A 23,934-nucleotide genomic window follows, 5' to 3' on the forward strand; every position below is an offset into this window, starting at 1 on the left:
ATGGCGCGGCTCGGTGTTGCCGGGTGCGGACGCACTTTGTGTTGCTATTGACGCGAAGATGGAGGGTGATGATGGCGAGGGAGGTGAGTGAATGAATGAGTGATGATGATGAGTGAACAACGACATGGAGTAGAGGATGGGCAGCGCAGCTCAGGACTAGACTAGACTGGGCTGGACTAGACTGGGCCGGGCCGGGTGCGGACGCACTTTGTGTTGCCGTTGACGTGAAGATGGAGGGTGATGGTGGCGAGGGAGGTGAGTGAATGAGTGAGTGAATGAGTGAACAACGACATGGAGTAGAGGATGGGCAGCGCAGCTCAGGACTAGACTGGGCCGGGTGCGGACGCACTTTGTGTTGCCGTTGACGTGAAGATGGAGGCTGTTCTTGGTGAGGAAGGTGAATGAGTGAGCAACATGGAGAATCGAAGGTACACAAAAAAGCTGGAGAAACTCAGCGGGTGCAGCAGCATCTATGGAGCGAAGGAAATAGGCAACGTTTCGGGCCGAAACCCTTCTTCAGACTTCAAACTTCTTCTTGAGTTTCTCCAGCTTTTTTTGTGTACCTTCGATTCTCCAGCATCTGCAGTTCCTTCTTAAACATGGAGAGGGCTGGGCTGGGGCTCCTGGCCGATACCCCTCTCTCTCCCCTGCTGCTTGTCCATGGCTCTCTGGAATAGCTTTCAATCACTGTTCCAGGTTATTTTCCACCCACTTAAAAAAAGAAAGAAATCTTATTGAAAAGCGTGAGTTCCGTGTTTGAAAGTATTTATGCAACCGATAGCCGGGCTGATGTCGCATCCTCTCTGTCCATTCTTGCTGTATCGATCCATTTGGCGAGATTCACATAAAGCCTCTTTTGATCTGGTGCCAGGCCCACAGATACAAAATAAACATTGTTATATATGAAAGAGCAAACTTGAACCATCTGCAATTTACCAAATTACGCTGAGAAACAAATACCATTAGTTTAGCTTAGTTACCCGAGCACTACAGTTATAAAACCTTCATATGCATTTATCACGTCGGCGATCAATTAAGTAGTGTAAATGAAAAGTAATATTTGAAAAATATTGTCATTGTACATAGCGTTTACGTTGATGGGCGAGATACATGAAAGTTTAAAAAACAAAACAAATGTTCACAAATCTCGTTTTGCGAACGTTGATAAAAATGGAAGCCCTTTGTTGACGAAATTCTCCTGTCTGACTGGCGGTTGCCCTGATGAATACAGTCTATTGCATCCTATATTTATAGAAAGCTAACCTGAGAGGCCCATGGTGACCTTTCAATTTATCTATTGATGTATGTTGACAGATATTGTCTTGCATATCTACAATACTTGCTGCGTTTTAGCTCTGTTAACTGTGACATTATCTGTCACTGAGAGTTTTAAATAACCCATTGCTACAAACCTTGATGCCAATTAATATCTATTTGCTGCAACTTATATGGTTCTCCAGTCCAGATTTTCCACTGTCGTCATTCAGTTACTTGTAGTTAACCCCAACTTGTTACCTAATTGTGAGTCTCATAAAGGATTGTTCCATCAAGAAATCAAATTAATTGATCTGAGGATATGATATTTAAAAAAGAACGGCAGATGCTTGAAAAATCGAAGGTAGACAAAATGCTGGAGTAACTCAGCAGATAAGGAACGAAGGAATAGGTGACGTTTCGGATAGAGATCCTTCTTCAGACTGATGTGGGTGGGGCAGGAAGAAAAAAGGAAGAGGCGGAGACCTTTTCCTTCATTCCATAGATGCTGTCTCGCCTGCTGAGTTTCTCCAGTGTTTACTTCAGGCTGTGATATGTAAGTAGAGCTCTAGGTGCACCCTACATTAGATTTATAAACGATTCTCTAATTAGTGGCAAACTATGATTATTACTCCATTACAATTAACATTGTCACATGAATACTAGTTTTATTCGTATTATCTTCTATTTGACACGGATCAATCAGCATTCAGTTCTATCAGATAAGCCCTACTATGCCAGCCCTGGTGAAATGCATGTTGCATTATTTAAAATTAGATTGCAGTAGTAAATACATCACAGCACTATAATAAACATAAATCATGGTCCTTGTGCTATACTATTCACTTTATTGACTCACAAGATAGAGGGAGTTAAAATCAAGGTCATTGTGTCTCTAAGCACATTGTTTTTCTTTTACCCAATTCATCTCCACCATTTCAGATTATATCATAGATTGCTTTTCTCTGCCCGATAAAGCACTTTCTTAATGAATCCTATTCTAATTTTTAGTCAAATAACAAACGCTACAACCACATTGTTGCAGTTGATTTAGAAACAAAAACAAACTGTACATATGTCCATGTTGTATTTAATGGACTGGATTATCCTGGACCTGTTCATGCTCATAATTAGCAGCATGTCACCACCACAATCACATTAACTTTATGCAGACCTGGAGGTCTAATTAAATTCAAACCAATGTGGCTGTCCCCCAAGCAGTGACTGGACCTGAGATTTTGCATTTGGTAGCCTGATACTTCTCAATAATCATGAAACTCTAAAGACAGTTCAAGTATTATAAAATGAAAAAAAATATATATTTAAATATTTTATATTAGTTAAACCAATGGCCCAAATCAAATCACTTACTTCATTTACTTTTTTCATGTTAGGCCAAGACCTTGTTCAACTCTGAGAGATCCCAAATCAAACTCCCTGCAAGCCCTTACTTCAGTTTACTGGTGCCTCGTTTTTAGTTGTTGTGGCCATGAGACAGCTTGTTCACACTCTGGAGAGAGATTAACAATAATTCCAAGCCAATGAAGTATGAAATGGAGTTTCCAGATGGTCCCTGTCCAAGCCCTATAAATCATTTCACCTAGATAATATCTGATTGTAAAGCTACTGTTAATTTTGGATTTATTACAAAAGCTATCGTTGGATTACCTTTTATCCGAAGCCTTGGGACCCAATCAGAATTTGAGGTCTCCATGGAAATTTTTTATGTTTTGTCCTTGCTCATTCGTTTTTTCTTTCTTGCAGAATAATGCAGTGTCCAGAGATAAATGTTTGTATGAAACAGTAGGAGAGTAGACTGTGTGCAGAACTTTGGAAGTGACACTAAAAAGCCGCTGTGTCCCCCACTGGGATATAGTCAAACCGGAGGAATCCGTCCCCGATGGGCCGCTAACAATAATGCCCAAGCCCGAGCTGCGCCACCACAATTGTACAAGTCATGAAGTTGGGGCTCTGGAGTTGCTGCTGGCTGTTCACTGAGATCTCCGTGGTCACTGTGCTGTCCCGTTGTCCAAGACTGCAGCTGAGACTGGGAACTGTACCGCCCTTGCCCTTCCCTCTATTCCTGCAAGGCACAGTTCCCGGATAGCAGGTGGCCGGAGACGTACCCGCTCCCCGATGGGCCCCTTATCATTCACCTCCTCTGTAGTTGGAGCGGAGCTGGGCTGGGCTGCTGTTGGCTGTGGGTCTCTGGGTTCTCCGTGCTTCGGTGGGCTGGTGGTCGACGTCCAATCCTACGTCTCCGGTGACTGCACTTTGCCATTTATTACAGTACAAAGCCCCCGCGCTGCAATGAGCGGGGAGCTGGAGAGGGGGGGAAGGGGTCACACAGATGGCCGGGAAGCAGAGGGGTGTAGGTGGGGGTGAAACTGAAGGGAGCGACAATCTCCTGCTGCCTGCACGCTGAGTTAAAAAGTTCCCACGCAAGACTCACGATACACTGTGTATCGTGAGTCTACCGTGGGAACTTTTTAACTCAGCGGGCAGGTAGCAGCATATTGTCAATTATTAACCCTCCCGCGCAATATACCTTCACCTTATCTTTTATGAATGGGGATTTAGTTCCCCTTTCTTCGAGGACCGACCGGAGGTTCCGCTGTCACCTCTGCGGGCCGCCCTCGGTGAACGTTTTCAAGGACCTTTCTTCAAGGACCGAAAAAATGTCCGCTATTCGGAGGTTTTCGTTATTTGGATCTTCGGATAAAAGGTTGTGCACCTGTATCTAATTATGCTGCCTCCTTTGTGCAGCTCTCATGCAGTGCAACACTCTTGCACATGCATGTTCAATTTATTCTGCCAAATATATTTCATATTTATTCTGATGCTCTTCGCAAATTAAAAGAGAGAGATAGTAATGTTAAAACCCCTGTCTCACGATGCGAGTCCACCAACGTGATCCCGAGTTTAAAACAAATCAAACTCATGGTAATCACGTAGAATGAACGTAGCGGAAATGTCGGAACTCGTAACGCTAACGGCAGGTACTCGGGGAAACTTGTTAACTCGTGAAAATCTTTCAACATGATGAAAGATTTCCACGAGTAAAATTTACTTTTGAAGTAAAAATTTTAAACTTTTAAACTCGTTGTAAGAACGTAGTAGCCCGTGAGTTTACCGTAATGACTCGTAAGTCTACCGTGGGAAATTAGTGGAACAGGCGGAGAGAAGGAATGGGTGACGGGATGATGTTTCCAAAATTCTGCTGTGTCTTTGTGTTACTTCAGCACTGTGTGTTCACTTTTTGTCAACCAGCATCTGCCCTTTCTTGTGTATGACATTATTTGTATCCGTGGCAGTTGATTGTCGCTCCCTTCAGTTTCCCAGAGGGTCGGGACTGGGGGGGGGGGGAGATGCTGCCTAGTGACGATCTTATTTATCCAACGAGTTACGCTCTCTTTAAGGATTAATTTCTAAATAACCCGCCAATTTCTCTTCATTCGCTGTTATATACGAGAACTGCTCCAGACGAATTGGATTTGATTTTTTTTCCTCCCGGAGGTAAAAGAAAAAACAAAAAGGGGTAGAGGTGTACGACCAACGAACGCGGCGATATTATCCAGAATTAGTAAAATAAAACAAAAATTGGAGTACTGAATAATGGCACAGATTTGAGAGGTGCAGGAAGGAACTGCATATGCTGGTTTAAACCAAAGATAGGCTCAAAAAGCTCGGGTAATTCAGCGGGACAGGCAGCATCTCTGGAGAAAAGGAATGGGCGAGATTTCGGGTCGAGACCCTTCTTCAGACTACAGCCTGCAGTCGCCTTGTCCATTTCTCCAGAGATGCTGTCTGACCCGCTGAGTTACTCCAGCTTTTCGTGTCTCGCTATGGATTTGAGAGAGTGAGATTCACTGCCAGACATTGTCAGTATATTAAATGTACAAGAGTCGTTTCACATGACCGTAGTCAAGGAAACAGCAGCGCACCAATAGTCCGATTATTGTAGCGGTATAGCAAAGACATCACTGCTGTCTGTTTTTGGTGTTTCAGATATTTGTTCATCTCTCTCCCCCCCCCCCCCCCCCCTCCCCCCCCCCCCCCCCCCCCCCCCCCTTTCACTCCCAACTCCAGTCCTGTCCCGTCCCGACCCCCCTGGGAAACTGAAAGGAGCGACAATCAACTGCCACGGATACAAATAATGTCATACACAAGAAAGGGCAGATGCTGGTTGACAAAAAGTGAACACACAGTGCTGGAGTAACACAAAGACGCAGCAGAATTTTGGAAACGTCATCCCGTCACTCATTCCTTCTCTCCAGAGATGCTGCCTGTCCCGCTGAGTTAAAGAGTGCCCACGGTAGACTCACGAGTCACTACGGTAAACTCACAGGCTACTACGTTCTTACAACAAGTTTAACAGGTTAAAAAATTTTAATTCAAGAGTAAATTTGACTTGTGGAAATCTTTCATCATGTTGAAAGATTTTCACAAGTTAACAAGTTTCCTGAGTACCTGCCGTTAGTCGCGTACGTACGAGTTCCGACTTTCCCGCTATGTTAATTCTACGTGATTACCACGAGTTTGATTTGTTTTAAACTTGGGATCACTCGTGGGTGGACTCGCACCGTGAGACAGGGCCATAAGATGGGGCTAATCTTTAGTTACTATTTTCAAATTCCATCCAGTAGACTTCCTGGTTCTTTTATTTCAGTAGCAACTAAGTATCCCTCTCCCTGGCAACCACCTGAAAGGGAGTCTGTCTCTTTACAATCTATAAGGTTTTTGTGATCTCAAATTTATGTTTCGCATTCATATAATTATTCAGCACCCAGCTCCCTGCCAACACTCTGCTTTAGCTTGTGTTGATGAAAGCTCCATCTATTTCTTTGTAACCATTTTCATTGGTTTATTCACGAAGGCATGAGAGGATGGGCCTGACACTAAACATTTGCAAGATCAAGATTCTATACTACAATGCAGAAATGAAAGTTTTTAATGGGACTCTGGAAAATCTAGACCATTTCTCATATCTCGAACCTTCTCTTGATGAAGGCAGACACCGGTGATGAAACTCACTGCCTTTCATGAGGGAGTTTTGATCGATTGAGAGAAACATGGTATTTAAAGATCAAGACGCATGACAGTAAACTCATAATGTGGTAGTAGCTGCGATTCCTCACTTCCTATATACTTCTAAGGTCCTGGGCTACCTACAGCAAGCACCCGTGACACGGCAAAAATGTAATTGCTGCCTCCACAAAATCATCAAACTTTACTGAAAGGATGTGAACTAATATTCCCATCACTGAAGCCTCAGTAACTTTGTCAGCTCCAGTGGGCAGGCCATGTGGTTCACATGCCTGAATCAGACTCCAGAAGTAGATACTCTATTCCGCACTCTGCCTTGGAAGGTGTATCAGATGATCAGAGAGAAAGGTTCAGAATTGTGCCAAAAGGTTCTTGAAATGTGGATGAGTGGCATTAATGGCATTTATTTGAGAGCTGGCATTGACTCAATGGGCTTAAAGACCTCTAATATTGAAACATTGCAAGGAAATAAGAAAAGCAGCACCTCAACATGAGAGTGGTAGCAATCACCTTGATTCTGAGAGACTGCCTTAAAAAATAGTTTGGCTAGTATCCCAATTTTAACAGCCCTGTCTTTTCACATGGTGCACTGACATTTTGGGGATACCCATTTCAGTTTAGCATCAGGCCCATAAAAAAAACAGCATAGCTAATTGTTAGTTATTTCCTTTGGTGCTCTGGTGAAAGCCCAGACTTGCATGCTGAAATCTTTGGAGCAGGAGTTGAACCTGGAACTAGCAAACTCGGTACTACTGAATAACACACAGCTGGCAAGAGCTACAAACATCTTCCTTTGTGCTCTAACTCATTTCAGGCCGTGGTGAGTTTTCCTTCTCATTTTTATTAACATCATACTAGGGGTTTTTAATGACGAGGGCAATCACATGCGTCAGCTGGTGTGAGATTGAAAGCCCAGCATTATTAGTGATATTTGATTGCAGCGCAAACAACATCAGCCATCACATTGCTGGTAGATTTAGTTAATTGGATTTGTTTTGTTCTCTAGTAATAGAGAAAAGTGTTGTAATCTGTTACTAAGGAAGTACACTTGGAAAATTAGAGTTGGTGGAGTCAACGTTGATTTATTGAAAGGAAATTATGTTTAACAAGCCTTCGTTTTGATTTGAGGTAGTAACCAACAGAACAAATGAGAGAAAAATCAGAGAATGCAGTGTATTTGAACTTTCAGCATGTTTTTGATAAGGTCCAACACACAAGAATATGAAACAAGTTCTGTTGAAATCTGTGGCCGTAGATTGAAGACATTTGGCTAAAGGACAGTAAACAGGATAGGAATCAATGTGTCATATTTGGACAGCCTAAGTGCTTGTGGTAGAGCTGTAACTGTTTGCAAACGCTACCAGTAATTTGGTAATTTGGATGACCTCTGTAGTCATGAAGACACTCGTGCTGGCCAAGCTGAAAAATATCACAAACTCCCTGCTGGATCCTCTGCAGTTTGCATATCGGGCCAATAGATCTGAGGATGATGCAGTCAACCTGGGCCTGCACTTCATCCTACAGTCCCTCGACCACCAGGGGACCTATGCGAATATCCTGTTTGTTGATTTTAGCTCTGCATTCAACACCATTGTGCCAGAGCTACTACACTCCAAACTTTCCGAGTTGACTGTGCCTGAACCCCTCTCAGTGGGTCACCAACTTCCTGACACGTAACAGCATGTGAGGCTGGGAAAGCACATCTTGGACCCGCAAGCGCTCAGCATAGGAGCACTGCAAGGCTGCGTACTCTCTCCTCTACACCAACGACTGCACCTCCACAGACACCTCTGTCAAGCTTCTCAAGTTTGCGGACGACACAACCCTGATTGGACTGATCCAGGATGGGGAGGAATCTGCCTACAGACAGGAAGTGTCGCAGCTGGCGTCCTGGTGCCGTAACAACAACCTAGAGCTCAATGCTCTTAAGACAATGGAATTGATTGTAAACTTTAGGGGAGCTCCCCCTCCCCTCACCCCACTCACCATCAACAACACCACAGTCACATCTGTGGAGTCTTTTAAGTTCCTGGGAACCATCATCTCCAAGGACATTAAGTGGGGGGCGACCATCGACTCCACAGTCAAAAAGGCACAACAGAGGATGTACTTCCTACGGCAGCTGAGGAAGCACAATCTGCCACAGGCAATGATGGTCCAATTCTACACGGCCATCGTAGAGTCTGTTCTCACCTTCTCCATCATGGTCTGGTTTGGCTCGGCCACCAAGCACGGCACCTGGAGGTTGCAGCGAATCGTCCGATCAGCAGAGAAGGTTATTGGCTGCAACCTTCCCTCCATTGATGAACTGTACGCTGCAAGGACCAGGAAGCGAGCGGGCAAGATCATCTCTGACCCCTCTCACCCTGGCCACAAACTCTTTGAATCACTTCCCTCTGGATGGCGACTCCGGATTGTCAAAGCTGCCACAGCCAGACATAAAAACAGCTTTTATCCACGAGTAGTTGCTCTACTCAACAACCAAAAATCTGTAGCCTCCCTTTGATCTGGTATTTTGTTGGTTCACATACTTGATCAATGGTGTTTTATCATTAATGTTTTATTATTATTATTAATGTTTAGTGTTTTCTGAGTCATTCGTAACTGTCACTGTATGTCATGTTGTTACTTGGGTGCGGAACACCAAGGCAAATTCCTTGTATGTGAATAATTGGCCAATAATCTTTCTTACTTAAAAAGGAGCACACAATATATCCAAGCTTGCTGGTGACTGGCTTTTGAAGAAGATACAGAGGCTTCAGGAGACTACAAAGCAGCAGGGTTAATGACAAAGGACATGGAAAACATAATGTTACAAATATTACGTCATCTCAAGAGTGGGTCAAGAGTGTTTAATTGTCATATGTGCGGACAACAGAACAATGTTACTTCTTGTAACTTAACAAACTTGTAAAAACAATAGTACACATAATATGCAGTATTAAAAGATAAATTAATAATCAATAAACTAACTAACACTAAGTATTTTTTAAATTGTAGTTTAATGCTGGGTTTTTTCTGCATCTGAAGGTGGATCAGCTGACATTAATTTGTCACCTTGCCGAATTTGTGGGAGAACTTTTTTGACAGCAACACGGGTAAGTCATAATATCTCCCATATTCTTTCCTAACCTCTTTATTTTTTTGTGAGACGATTCAACTATTTCAGGACTCAGAATGTGATGCAGAAATTATATATGTTTTGAGGAAATATTTGACATTTGTTTTAGTTTTAAGTAAAAATTTAAGATGGTTCACTTATCTGTTATTGGGTTGTGGGCCGTGCATCGAAAATGTATCTAGAATTTGACTTTCGTGACCCATCTCTGGGAATTACTTGAAATTTGGAACAGCTTTAGATAAAATATAATTGAAAGGAAGTCATAACTTTCTCCCCCCCCCCCTCTCTCCACCCCCCTCCCCCCCCCCCCCCCCCCCCCCCTCTCCCTCCAACTCTCTCTCTCTGTCTCTGCCCCTCTCTCTCTCTGTCTTTGCCCCTCTCTCTCTCTGTCTTTGCCCCTCTCTCTCTCAATTGTCTTTGCCCCCCTCTCTCATGTGTGAGTGGATAGGGCGGGGATGGAGTAAAAGATGCGAATGAATAATATTAATATAATATCGAGGGGGGTGGTTAGTGTGTGTGTGACGGATGTGGATTTGTGTGTTTATTTGTTTGTGTGTGATTGCATCTTCTGAAAAAAACGACACACTAACGGTAAAAATGTTCCATATTCTGGTAGAGATTTTTCCCATCGAGTCCAAAATCACCTTTTCTGAAAATTTCATGCTTTATTTCTCGAGTTATTAATCGAAATGTTCAAAAACCTGAAAAAACTTTTAATTGAAACGAGGTGGTCTCGCTGATGATGTCACAACGGGTCTGCTTCGCGCAGCCTGCGCGGTGTTCCACACGCTGCAAGTGTCGTCACTCGTTCACCTCGGCCAGCTGCCCTTCAGCACCCGCATAGCGCCGGCTCCGTCAGGCCGCCTGCTCGCTCGCTGCAACACCGGCCGGCTGACAACCCGACCGATCCTTCACAGCACTCACCGGCCAACCGACAGCTCGATCGATCCTTCACAGCACTCACTGGCCGGCCGACAGTCCGACCGATCCTTCACAGTATGCACCGGCGGGCTGACAGCACGACCGATCCTTCACAGCACTCACCGGCTGTCCCACAGCCCGACCGATCCTTCTCAGTACTAACTGGCGGGCCGGCAGCCCGACCGATCCTTCACAGTACTCACCGCCGGCTGACAGCCCGATTGACCCTAATCGTAATCCTGACCCTAGTTCTACATTTTTATTTATCATTTTTATTTAACAGTTCACTTCATAACTTTACAAAGATAAATCAATTGTAAAACAAAATTATCAGCAAGGTTAGCATTACCTTTATTCCTTTGAAACCTTGCTATTGTTTTGATGTAATTAGGAGGCAGCCATGATCCCAGTGCTCGCTGCCTAGCTACCATGAAACAAAGTGCTTAATTGGTCAATTGGCATCTGACGCAATGTTAAACGTGCATTGATTACACAATTACTACTTGATAAATTGGAGGTATTTCTCATATTTTAAAAATATGTGAGGTTTTCTTCTTGACAAGTTTCAGGTATGATTAATAACATTTTTACGCAATATGTTAAAAATTTGGGTAGTTACGTGATTTGGGTCACTAACAAACAAAACAGCACCTTGGCCCACAGCCTATATAAAGCATTTGGGTGAATTTTATGCAATCAATTGATGCTCAATTAGTATGAAATGAGTGGATTTTATTGTGTGTGTCTTTTCGAGCTAATTCAGGCCACTGTTTCTTTATTTAATGTGTAGGGTGTAAAAAAAGAGGAGACTTCGCTACTGATTTTTATGTAAAATACTTCAATCCCTTTTTAACTTGGCCATTCTGGTTTCCAGATACCGATACAGATCAACAACATTTGAATGCCCAGCCTAGAATGCTAAAATGGAGAGTCAGAGCAAGGGTGTGCTAGTGAAACAGCTTTATATTAATTAACTGTACAATTGCTGGTATATTGTGACACAGAATATTAAAAAGGTTGCACTTGATTTTTTTTTTTTCAAATCGGACCTCCCAAAAGGTTTTACTCAATGGGCTGTTATAAGTAATCTGGACATGAGATTGTGATTTTGCAAATATATACCATTTGGATATTTTGTAGTAACATCACCTCCTGATTCTGGATTAGAATCCTGCTCCTGTTCATGTGAGAAATTCTGCTGGTTGTCCCTCAAGAATTGTGTTTAAGTTACCTTTATCTAAACCCACCCTTTTATCAATTTTTATTGGGTCCAGTTTAGTACCGTACTCTCATTTTTGTAAAGCTAGAAGTCGATGCTGGCAAGTTAAATGTTCGCACTGATACAGGTTTGAAAATGGGGTTGAGCCATTTTATTCAGAAGGAGAACGTTAAGGGGCTGTCCCACTTGGGCGACCTAATCCGCGAGTTCTGGTGAGTTTACCCTAGACTCATACTCGCAGCATGGTCGACACAAGGTCCTTAGGAGGTCTTTGTAACTCTCCTTTATACTCGAGAGTAGTCCCCGTGTACTCGAGGCCTCAGCTAGGTCGCGGCATATTTTTCAACATGTTGAAAAATGCCTGCGAATAAAAAAAGGTTGCCATGGAAAAAATCTATACTTTTTTTACTTGTAGGTTCAGTCGTAGTAGGTCGGCATGTTAGTCGTAGGTAATCGAGGGTAGTCGTAGGTAATCGAAGTCAAAGGTAGTCGTAGATAGTCTTCATCATAGTCGAAGGGAGGTCGAAGGAGATTGAAGGAGGTCGTCTTCACTCTCCACTATTCGGTGTCCAATTTTCCCGAAGTTAGTCGTCGAAGCTAGTCTTCAAAATAGTCGAAGGAGGTCGTCTACATAGTCGAAGGAGGTCTTCAACATGACATTTTTTCAAACTCTCCTAAACTCTTCTAAACTCGCTAATTAGGTCGCCCAAGTGGGACAGCCCCTTGATTTAAAAAAACTTGCACTGGATGGCAAGACACTTGCATGATTTTACCATCATTTGTTATGAACACATATATCTACTATAGAAGTTTGTAAATAGCCTTTTTCAGATTGTGTAATTAATGAATTTGAATAGTTAAAATGTATTACTTTTTTGAAGTGAATTGAATCCAAACTAATTCTCAAATTCATTTCCAGTATTTAAAAGAAAGCAAAACTGAAAAATAAGATAATCTCATTTCACGGCACATCTTTCAAATTGTGAAAATTAGTATGTTGTTTGTTAGTCCTCATTTGTGTATTTCGAGAACTTAATGTTTCCATTCAGATTTACAATTTTGATAGGTAATTAATTCTCGTCTTGCTTGAAAATGGAAAGATATTTGACTTTTTTGTATTACATGAATTTAAGATCAACATTGCAGATATCCAGAAAGGAGCTGCCATTTTTAGATACACTTGTACACAACAGAAAAATCATGAGAATAAGTCAGTCAATAGGGAAATCTGATTGCAGTTAGAAATACGGACCATGGAAGCCAGCTAGGATTTCCCCCATTCCCAATATTTCCCGTTTTCCGATTTACCGCCAGGTAGAAATTTACTTGGACTTTGTTAATACTGTGAAGTTCAATGATCTGCGATGAGTTTTTATGAATAATACTTACAAGATTGTACTAATTGTTTTAAAATTTTGCTTGCAGTTAAAGCATGAACCCGTCTGTCAAAAAAATGCAAACAAGAAAAGGAAGATCTTTAACTCCAGTAGACAGAGAGCCGAAGGAACTGATATTCCCAACTTAAAGCCTCTAAAGCCCAGGGTAGGTAAACTTAAAGCTTACAAAACTTTATAAAGTGTTATTTATTTCTGCCAAAAAAGTAAATATGTTTTAAAACTCGAATTGAATTAACAATTTTGCATGCTCATGAAGTGAAACGTTCAGACTGGATTTAATTCATTTCACTTGCACTTTATGTGCAATGTGATGAATAAACCCGTATTGTATTGTATTGTATTTGCATAATATATAATGGGATGCATATTCATTAAATGTATAGTTGAATTGGGGGAATATAGAGGCAATATCTATAACATAGAAGGCTTAGTATACATGTTGTATCATGAACCAATGTTTAATATCATGAAGTGGATATTAACGGGATGAATTGAAGTGAGAGTTGGCAAGTGAGAGTTATATAAATGTTCTGTTTAAATTGGTCATTGTATCCACATTAAATCAAATGAGTCCAATATCCTGTGACTGGCTATGTTTTGCGTAAAATAAAAAGTTTACTTCCCTCGTTTATTTCTGGAGCTTGATGATCAGGATGTGATTTCTGTTCTGACCCTCACCACTGGCGCGCCACAGGATTCTGCACTCAGTACTCTGCTCTACTCCCTGTACACCCTTGACGTTGTGGCTAAATACAATGCCAACCCAGTCTTTAAATTTACTGATGATACCACTGTAGTCAGCCAGATCAACAACAATGATGAACCGGAGTACAGGAAAGAAATAGGGAACCCAATGTCATGCAATCAGAACATCAAGCTCATAAGGTAGACAAAAACGCTGGAGAAACTCAGCGGGTCTTCAGCATCCGTGGAGCGAAGTTATGGGTGACATTTCGGGTCGAGACCCTTCATCAGACTGATGGGGGGGGGGATGGGGGGGGGGGGAAAGACGAAAGGAAGAAGCGGAGACAGTGGGCTGTGGCAGAGCTGGGAAGGGGAGGGGAAAGAGGGAGAAAGCAAGGACTACCTGAAATTGGAGAAGTCAATGTTCATACCGCTGGGGTGTAAACTACCCAAGTGAAATATGAGGTGCTGTTCTTCCAATGTACGGTGGGACTCACTCTGGCCATGGAGGATGCCCAGGACAGAAAGGTCGGATTCAGATTGGGAGGTGGAGTTGAAGTGCTGAGCCACCGGGAGATCAGGTTGGTTATTGCGAACTGAGCGAAGGTGTTGGGCGAATCGATCGCCAAGCCTACGCTTGGTCTCACCGATGTAGAGCAGCTGACACCTAGAGCAGCGGATGCAATAGATGAGGTTGGAGGAGGTGCAGGTGAACCTCTGCCGCACCTGGAAAGACTGCTTAGGTTCTTGGATGGAGTCAAGGGGGTGGTGGGTGGGGGTGGGGGGGGGGGGGGGGGGTAAAGCGACAAGTGTAGCATTTCCTGCAGTTGCAAGGGACAGTACGGGGGAGGGTGTGGTTTGGGTGGGAAGTGAAGAATTGACCAGGGAGCTACGGAGTTATAGAGAGACCGGTCTCCGTGGAAAGCCGACCGTGGAAGAGATGGGAAGATGTGGCCAGTGGTGGGATCCCGTTGGAGGTGGCGAAAATATCGGAGGATTATCTGTTGTATGTGGTGGCTGGTAGGGTGGAAGATGAGGACAAGGGGAACTCTGCCATGTCACGAGTGGGGGAAGGTGAGGACAAGGGGGACTCGAAGGTGAAGATACAGGAGTTTGGCAGCCCTGAATTTAGGCCTAAAAAGCAACTTCTGCTATCCAACCCCTGAACCAAATGCCCCTTCCACGACCCCATCCCAGAGGTACAGCCATGTACCTCTACTGTTATCTCCACCTAATTCGATTGTTTCATGGCTGCACTTCAGCAGTGTTTTCATTACTGTGATTTTACTTCGGAGTCACGTGAGTGACTACGTGAAGAAGGGCCGTCCGTCTGCGTGCGCGTCATTACGTCTGAACGCAACGCGCGACGGACTGGCAGAGGCGCTGTGTCCTCCCAGTCCGTCAGGATGGGCAGGTAAGGGAAGTTGAATTACTTACCTGCGTTCTTTCGGGCTTGAAGCTTTTTGTAGTTTCAGGGCCCAGATGTCGAGGAGACGGTCCGCGGGGAAGTCGGCTGCCGAAGACCGCAGCATTCCCAGTAGCGGGCGACGGTGTTTCCCGACATAGCGCCGGCAGAACCTGTCCAAAAGGAGACTTGTTGCAGGAGGAGGAGCTCCATTGGTGGTCCTGCAGTACGGGAAAAACCACCCGCAAGTCAAACAAACCCGTTGACTCAGATGAGTCCGGGGGGAAAAAGGGATACCCTCCCTCAACCGAGAGCGTCTGAGGACGACTCTCCCACATGGAGCAACTTTTTGGAGAAGTTGCTCCAACAATGACCTGCTCTAAAGGAGGGAGCTGTGTCAGCCCAGGGCCTACAGCAGGCAGTACCGGGAGCTTCACACATGGGGCAGCCCAATGTCTTCCCCATTGGAGGGGGAAGTACATATGGAAGAGGTGGCCTGCTGCTGCGGCCCGACCTCCGGAGATTTGGAGACTGCAACTGCGGGTCTGGCGGACGGCGGCACCGGGAGCCCGAGGGTCCCTGGAGGGAGACCGCTTTTCAGGGCTCTCGCAACAGCGACTTCTCCCGCCCGAGTTGCGGGGTCGAAGAGCTCCTGGAGCGGGGCCTACAGCACCGCCCCGCGCGGCTTGGAATGGCCGCGGGACTCTGCGAGCGCACGCCGGGGGCTCTAACATCAAGACCCGGTGTGCGACCTTGCACCACCCGGCGTGGCTTTAATGGCCGCGGGACAATCGCCCTCGCCAGCCGGGGGCTTTGACTTTGACTCTGACATCGGGGGGGGGGGGGGGGGGAGAGTGCAGTGGAGAGATAAGTTTTTTTGGCCTTCCATCACAGCGATGTGATGGATGTTTATGTAAATTATGTTGTGTCTTGGGTCTATTTGTTTGTAATGTATGGCTGCAGAAACGGCATTTCGTTCGGACCTCAAGGGGTCCAAATGACAAATAAATTGAATCTTGAATCTTGAAGAAACCACTCTGAATCAGAGTGCAAAAGCAGGGGGGGGGGCCTTCCCAGGGACAAGCAGAAGAAAGGAAGTAAGTAACTTTTACTTATATAGCACTGTTTAAGTTAACTTGCATTGACACCAAAGTGCTTTACAAAAAATAAATAATAAGCACAAAAGAAAAGAAATACTTCTGCAATCATCCAGGTTCCACTGGGTGCTTCCCTGGATAGAGATCTAGCTAATGTCTCCTGCTCTGAGGAGAGGAGCATTCATGGTCAGTTTCAGTCTGACCCAAAGCAAGAATCTCATTTAGGCCCGCTGGAGGGGCCATGTCAGCGCAGGTATCCTCGGGGGCCTGCGGCAGCTGCCTACAAATCTCACTCTCAGTGCAGGGGAGTGTGAGTGATCAGTAGATAACTGATCTCGAATTAAAGTATGAACATACTGAAGCACATGCACATGGCCTCAAGAGACAGCAGTTGGCAGAATATCTGCATAAATACTGGCAAGGGAACAGCGCTATCAGGGTGACTGGAGAAACCAGCCGCCGAATCCTCTCTTCAGGTAAGACCAGAAGAAGGAAGCAAAAGCTGTCGGACCAATCAAGTTACCAACGACAAGCAAAACTTCATCAGTAGGCGGCAACACACCCCACACCTCCATAGGTGGTAAGCGGTTCACTGAAGCCGGTGGTAGCTTGAAAGCTGGGCACGGAAATATGATCAGAGTCGTCTTTCAAGGCAGACTCAGAATTATGGCCAGAATTGTCCTACAAGGCAGGCTCAGTATGATGAGATTTTCAGACCAAGACCCAAGCAGAGGTCAGGAGAAACATGGAATCCAGTCTCCCTACCAGTCCTACTCCCAATTAAGGAGAGAAAAGGAGCCCGCATCAGGGGCCTTTGGGCTTACCACAAGACCACCGGTAGCCATGGAGGTAGGTGGGTCTGGGTTTACTGAAACAAGGGATTGTGGACCAGTTACATGTTGGTAATTTTACCCTTGTGTTTTTGTTCAAAATGACAATAACATGAATTTCAGATCTGGTTTTAAAAAACAGATAACATGTGATTATTTTTTACTGCGCAACATACATAGGTTCCAAGCAGACTTGGAACTTGGACCGGAGTTGTCTTCAAGGCAGGACCAGTATTTTGGGCAGGATTGCCTTCCAGGACAGGTGACTGAGGATGTCACTTCATCCAGGTTTAACTCATTTGTGCAGTACAGACTTTCAGAAACAGCAATTTTTTGTTACTGTTTTATCGGAGCGTCCTATAAAATGGTCACATGGCATGCATCGACCTTAAAGATGCATACTATTCGGTGTCTATTCACTAAGAACAGGAGATATTTGAAGTTTAACTGAATGGCATGGTTCTGCCAAATGGGTTGACATCAGCTCCTAGACTATGGACTAAACTACGGAAACAAATTCTGGGACTACAAAGGTCTCCAATCCACATAGTAATGGCATATTTGGAGGACATTTTCATTTTTGGAGTCACCAAGAATTGTCAGAAGCATCAGTCAAAGCAAACCAAAACCCTGTTTGAAAGAATTGGTTACCTCATCCATCCAGTTAAATTAAAATTGACACCTACAAGGGTAATTGATTACCTAGAATTTACTATCAAAATCAGTAAATATGTTGGTGACTTTACCTAGGGGCAAACGACAATATTAATGAAGCCTGCTATGATCTGATAGTCAAATGCTAGCCATCTATCAGGCAAACAGCGAGTGTAATTGGCAAATAGTAGCTGCATTCCCAGCAGTACGTCACGGGCCTTTGCATTACCAGAATTTACAGCAAGAAAAGGAACGAACACTCAGATTCCATGAAGGCCAAATTGGCAAACTATGGATAACTATGGTGGGTAACGAATGGGAGACAGCTCAAGGGAAATTTTGCTCGAAAGCCATTGGGGGTTCTTCAGACCTATGCAAGCGGCTAAGGATGGGGAGCCACCAACACAGTCTAGAGCTGTGGGGGCAGATGGAATGAGCAGGAGTCTGTAATTCCCCACCACATGGAATCAATTACCCAGAATTGTTGGGGGCACAATATGGACTCGAGGTTCTCTGTAACGATATGCAACTGGTGCTTGTTCAAATTCAGATTGATAACACCACTGCGGTGTCATATATCCATTAACAAGGGCGGTGTAAAATCTGTATCTTACGACAGATTGTCGAACCTCATTTGGCACTGGTGTATCGAGAGGAATATTTGGGAAATCTACGAGGTAGATATAACATGGTGACAGATGCTGGATCACGAATGTTTAATAACAACACGGTGTGGCGACTACAACAGAATGGATGTTGAATCAGACAGTATTTAACGAAATAACTACACGATTTGGCATACCAGATGTTGATCCGTTTGCATCTAGACTAAACCATTAGTTACGCAGATATGTGTCTTGTGAGCTGGATCCAGGTGCAAGGCAGTGGATGCTTTCTCCCTCAATTGGGGAGGAATGTTTATGTATGCTTTCCCCCAATTTGTCTCACAAACTGATGCTTGACAAAAATCAAGCAAGACTAAGCCACAGGCATATTGGTAATGCCAGATTGGCCTACTCAAGCCTGGTCCCCAAAAATTTTGGGAATTATAGTCCAGCCAGAATTGGCTGTACCCAAGAGCAGGGACCTCCTAGTGAATCCAGTTACAGGGAGCAATCATCCACTACATGAACGTATTAACTTGTTGGTCTGCAGATTCTGAGGAGGCCATTTCAAGGCATAGGACTGTCCGAACAAATACAACACAATTCGGATAATGGAAGTCTTGGAGTTCCTATCAACTCTGTACTATAACTATAAACAAAGTTATAGTGCAATCTATAGTGCCAGAGGCGCACTCTCCTCCTATCTGATGCCGGAAGCAGGGCACGGTTCGATAGGAACGCACCCCTTTACAACACAATTAATGAAGGGAATTTACAATTTAAGACCTCCAAGGCCAAGGTACACGGACACATGGGATGTGAGCGTGGTACTAACCCTACTTTGACAGGGGGGACCGCCCGTAACTAACCCTGAAGGTGGTATGCTGACAAAGAGTCCAGACACTGCAAAAGCTACGGTTGGACTACATGACCACCAATATGAACAACATAACTTTCCTAATCAGTAACCTGATAAAAACAGCACGCCAGGGATGGAGATCCGGTTCTTGGCATATCCAGATGACCAATGGTTCTGTGTGTGGTAACATACGAACACCACTATCTGAGAGTTACGGAGAACCTCAGAGGCTCAGAACAATTGGTCCTCATCAGCCATAAAAAACCACACCAAAAGGTGTCAACTCAAACCATCTCCAGATGGTCAAAAGAGGTAATGACGGTAGCAGGAGTAAACATTTATATGGTTAAATCTCACTCCACCAGGGCTGCATCTACGTCGGCAGCAAGCGCTATGGACGTGCCCCTTGACAACATCCTAGTGGCTGCAGGATGGACGAATGAAATAACGGTCCACTGGTTTTATAACAAACCCATAACCGGACTGGGGAGGCTTGCACGTACCATTTTAAGTTCTGTTCCTTAGTTTCCCCCCAAGTTGGGAGAGGTAACTATTTTTTTTAAACTTTTCTTTCATTTAAAGCATCAGTGTCTTTACTTAACTACGTGATGTCTGAATGCTTTAATGATTACATGGTCAATCCATTCAGTGTATGACGCCTGGATTCGTAACCGGCGTAAAAACACAGAGCTTTGAAATCTTCACGTAGTCACTCGCGTGACTCCGAAGTTAAATAGTAAGATTAAACGAGAACTTGCCAGTTTGAAGTTTGATCTTGATTTTATGAGGAGTTACGATGAGCGATTACGTGCCCACCACTCCCACACTCGTACTATCAAGGTCATATGGAGGTTCTAGTTTCTTCACAATCTTACTATTCTCAGGTCGTCTTTTTATCTGTGATTTAACACCGCTGCTTTGAAGATTGACGCGCACGCAGACAGACGGCCCTTCTTCACGTAATCGCTCATCGTAACTCCTCATAAAATCAAGATCAAACTTCAAACTGGTAAGTTCTCATTTAATCTTACTATTATACCACAATCTTTGCACCATTCTGCTGTTTTGCATTTGTCTTTGTATTTATTTTTGTATTTCTCATTATTGTTATAAACTTTGTACTCGTATGCTCATAAGTAGAGCCAGGATGTTTAGGCGCTAAAAAACTCTGAAATAGGCAGGCAAAATGGCACAATAAAATTACAAAACAGGCATAAAAAGGCATGTATTTCCACTACCAAAATATAGTTACAAATTATAATATAAAAATATACTGCATTATATGACCAAAGTTGCCTGGTTAGAAATAATTACTAGCATTTTTTTCCAAATTATCTGGTGTTAAACTATGCCGTCTGTCAGTCAGAATATGCTTCAGTTGTGAAAAACGTCTTTCTACCTCAGCTGGTGCATACCCGAAACAAGCTACAGACTATATTCATGTCGATATCTTGTGCATTACAACTACCTTTGAGAACTTTAGCTATGTTTTGCATTTTTTCAAGATCTTTGTTAGCTAAAATCACTCTCTCACATTTTTCTGGTATGTCTTTACCTACATCGCCAGGAACTTTACGAATATCGTCAGTTACTTTGTTGAAAACCTGCAAGTTAGTCACTAATGTTTTGCCACGTTTCTCAAGGGAAGTGATAGCTTCTCCCCTCACTACCCAGCTCCTCTCCCTCTACCCCCCCCCTCCTCCCCCACACTCTCTCCTCGCCTCCCCCAGTTTCACCTCATTCTCCCTCAATCCCTCTCTCTCCTCACCTCCCCAGGATCTCAATGTAAACCATCACCAGCAGGGTGGCGATAAAGTTGTACTTGAGGCGTGGGCTGGGGGGGGGGGGGGGGGGGGGGGGGGGGGCGAGCATCCTGGAGCCGAGGAGGGCTTGAGGCAGGGGCTGTCGGTGGGGGTGGGGGGGGCAAGCGTGTGGGGGGGCGTGTGGGAGGGGGAGGGCTTGAGGCGGGGGCTGTCGGGGGGGGGGGGGGGGTGGAGCATCCTGGAGCCGGGGAAAGGGGAGGGAGAGGCCGAGGGTACCCAGCGCTCTCCCGGGCCTCTCCCCGCACCCAGACCTGTGGGGTGTCCTTTGTGATGCCTGTAAAGGCACGCTGAGGACCCATGAGGTGTCCTTTGTGACGTCTATCAAGTAAAGTCGGCAGGCGGGGGCAGGGCAAGTGGGGGCGCTGTTTTATTTTTTAAATATTAAACGTCACTAACTTGTAAAATATACCATCAATCTGAATGAAACTTGTTTCATTTACATCACAGGACAATGTTGAGTAAGGTGGATCAAAAATTGTAGCGCTATCGTGTACCGTTTTCGTGCAAATACAAACCGGGCAGACAAACGGACAAACAAACGAGATGAGAGTTCTAATAATATAGAGATAGTTAAAAGAAAATGTGATAAAAATAAAAAGATTAAGATATTTTTTGAAACATAAACCTAAGAGGATAAAAAATTAGAAATAGCAGTAGGCTCTTTGTGCCTACTTTATTATTCAGATTCAGTTTAGTTTATTGTCTTGTTCACTAGGGTGTACTGATATTCTTTTTTCACATAAAGCTGCATTTGGAGTATTGTGAGCAGTTTTGGGCCCATATCTGAGGAAGGATGTGCTGACGTTGGATAGGGTCCAGAGGAGGTTTATGAGAATGAACCTGGAGATGACAAATGGAAGAATAGTACTTTAACCTCGTGACATGACAGAATATAATGAGTTTTCAGAGGAAATTTTGCTGAATGCAAAATGATTTTAGCCATATGCTCAGTTCAACATTTCTAGCTTCTGGCCAAAGACACAGTCAATGTGTACACAGTTGAGAATTTTGGATTGAGTGAAAAGCCACTAACAGGAAGTCAGTAACAAGCTAGGAAAGGTATTAGTTACAGAAAAAACAGAGGAATTGGGGCAGTAAAAGCAAGTATTCACCTAACTGGAATGTATTGCTTGACGTGCAGCGGAAGCAATTTCATATTGAACTTAAAGGGAATTGGATAATGATTGGTGGGAAGATTAGTATACTTATGGAAATGTAAAGTAAAAGATTAATGGGGTAGTCTATTCAGTTAAAGTTGAGCTAATTTGTTTTCTTTTGTGCAGTATTCCACGATTTACACAATACACAACACAATTTATTTGTCACTTGAACCTCATAGAGGCTCAAATGAAATGTTTCTGCAGTCATGCACACATGGAAAAAAAAGAACCAAGACACAACACAATTTACACAGACATCCATCACAGCGCATCTCCTCCTCGCTGTGATGGAAGGCAAAAATACTTATCTCCCCCTGCACTCCCCATTCCCCTCCCGATGTCGAAGTCAAAGCCCCCGGTGGGCGATAGCAATTGTCCCGCACCCATTAAAGCCACGCCGGGCGATGCAAGGCCACGCTCCGGGTCTTGTTGTTGGAGCCCCCGCAAGTCCCGCAGCCGTTGAAGCCACGCCGGGCGATGATGTAAGGCCCCGCTTCAGGTCATCCTCGACCCCGCTACTCGGGCGGGAGAAGTCAAATACAAAATGATTTGTATTCATTGCTGTTTCTGCACTTTCGTTTTTGGATATATTGTGAACAATTACAATTGGAGGAATTGATTTTGGTTATTAAAATAACATTGTCTTACAATCTTTTATTGACTTGACAAATGAAAACCTTAGTGCTTTAAAGAAGATCATGAAAAGAAAGTGGATTATAAATGTCCGTCATGTTGCGAACAACAACAGAATTTAAAATTCCTTCTCAGATTGATTAGTTCATTGGAAATTGTGGTCACTGTGTTTATCCATATTGAAATTTGACTTTTCATTTTGACATGTTGATAATTATTTTCTACTGAAGTATGAACAGGAAATAGAATGATGTATGGATTGCATGCAATATATAACATCTCATTCATTTTGATATCCTTTAGCCTGAACCTCCCAAAAAGCCCTCAAACTGGAGACAGAAACATGAAAGCTTTATTGCTACCATCAGAACAGCCAAAAAGATTACACAAATAATTAATGAAGGGGGTACTCCTCCACCTCCACCTCCACCGTTATATGATCCAGGTATGGCATTTACAGGAAGTGTTATGAGTGTAAAGATGGCTTTATTATTTAAATCTTTATATCTTTATTTGATGACAGTGCTAACAGTTTTGTTTACTTGTTCTAATTTTAATGAGGTAGGGGGAGAGGTGGAGGGGGATAGAGGGGAGGGTGGGGGCAGAGAGGGGGGTAATGATGGGGTTGGGGTGGTGGAGGGGAGAAAGTAGGGGGGAGAGAGGGGAGGGGGCAGAACTGGAATGGGGAGAGGTGGAGGGGAGCCGGGCAAGTGAGTGGGCTGCGAAAAGCGGAGAGAGCCCAGAGAGAGAGTACAGGGCCTGACTCTCTGCATCTCTCGGGAAACCCGCAGGAGGGGGCGGCGGAGGGGCGTGACTTCACTCGCTGCGCAGGCGTAGAGGGGAAATTTCTTCAAAAGCAAGCCGGAAAGCTCGTGAGTGCTCGTGAGCGCTGGTGACTTCCGGGGCGCTACGGCCGGCCGCACTCTGGTGCTTGTCGGCACCTCTCGGGTTGGCTGTTGGAGTGCGAGTTTTTTTTTGGGGGGGGGGGGGGGGCGGTAGCTCGTGGAATAGAGTGGCCAGTAGGCTGCGCCTTGAAAAATCTGTGCAGCTATCCGCGAGGAGTTGAGGCATTGTGACGTCATCAGCCGGTTAGCTTCAGCTTAAGTTACCTTTAGCTTCAGATTGGTGAAGAATTTGAAGAAATAACTAAAGAAATAATTAACCAAATTTTCAGATGAGGGTGGTTTTGAAATCGTGAGGTAAATCTCTATTTGAATTTGTAAAAA

At 44.2% G+C, this 23,934-nt stretch overlaps 1 protein-coding gene across 1 annotated transcript; it reads left to right on the forward strand.

Annotated features, from left to right (window-relative positions):
* On the forward strand, positions 1 to 23,911 carry LOC129696058 (zinc finger C2HC domain-containing protein 1A-like). The gene is made up of 5 exons (XM_055633465.1): positions 1 to 83; positions 9,331 to 9,398; positions 12,987 to 13,103; positions 23,012 to 23,153; positions 23,883 to 23,911. The coding sequence occupies exons 1-5, from the start codon at positions 59 to 61 to the stop codon at positions 23,909 to 23,911; spliced, it is 381 nt and encodes a 126-aa protein (XP_055489440.1). The 5' UTR covers positions 1 to 58.
* Positions 23,912 to 23,934: the final 23 nt, after the last annotated feature.

This window comes from Leucoraja erinacea, chromosome 4 (genome assembly GCF_028641065.1).
Source record: "Leucoraja erinacea ecotype New England chromosome 4, Leri_hhj_1, whole genome shotgun sequence".
NCBI lineage: Eukaryota > Metazoa > Chordata > Chondrichthyes > Rajiformes > Rajidae > Leucoraja > Leucoraja erinaceus.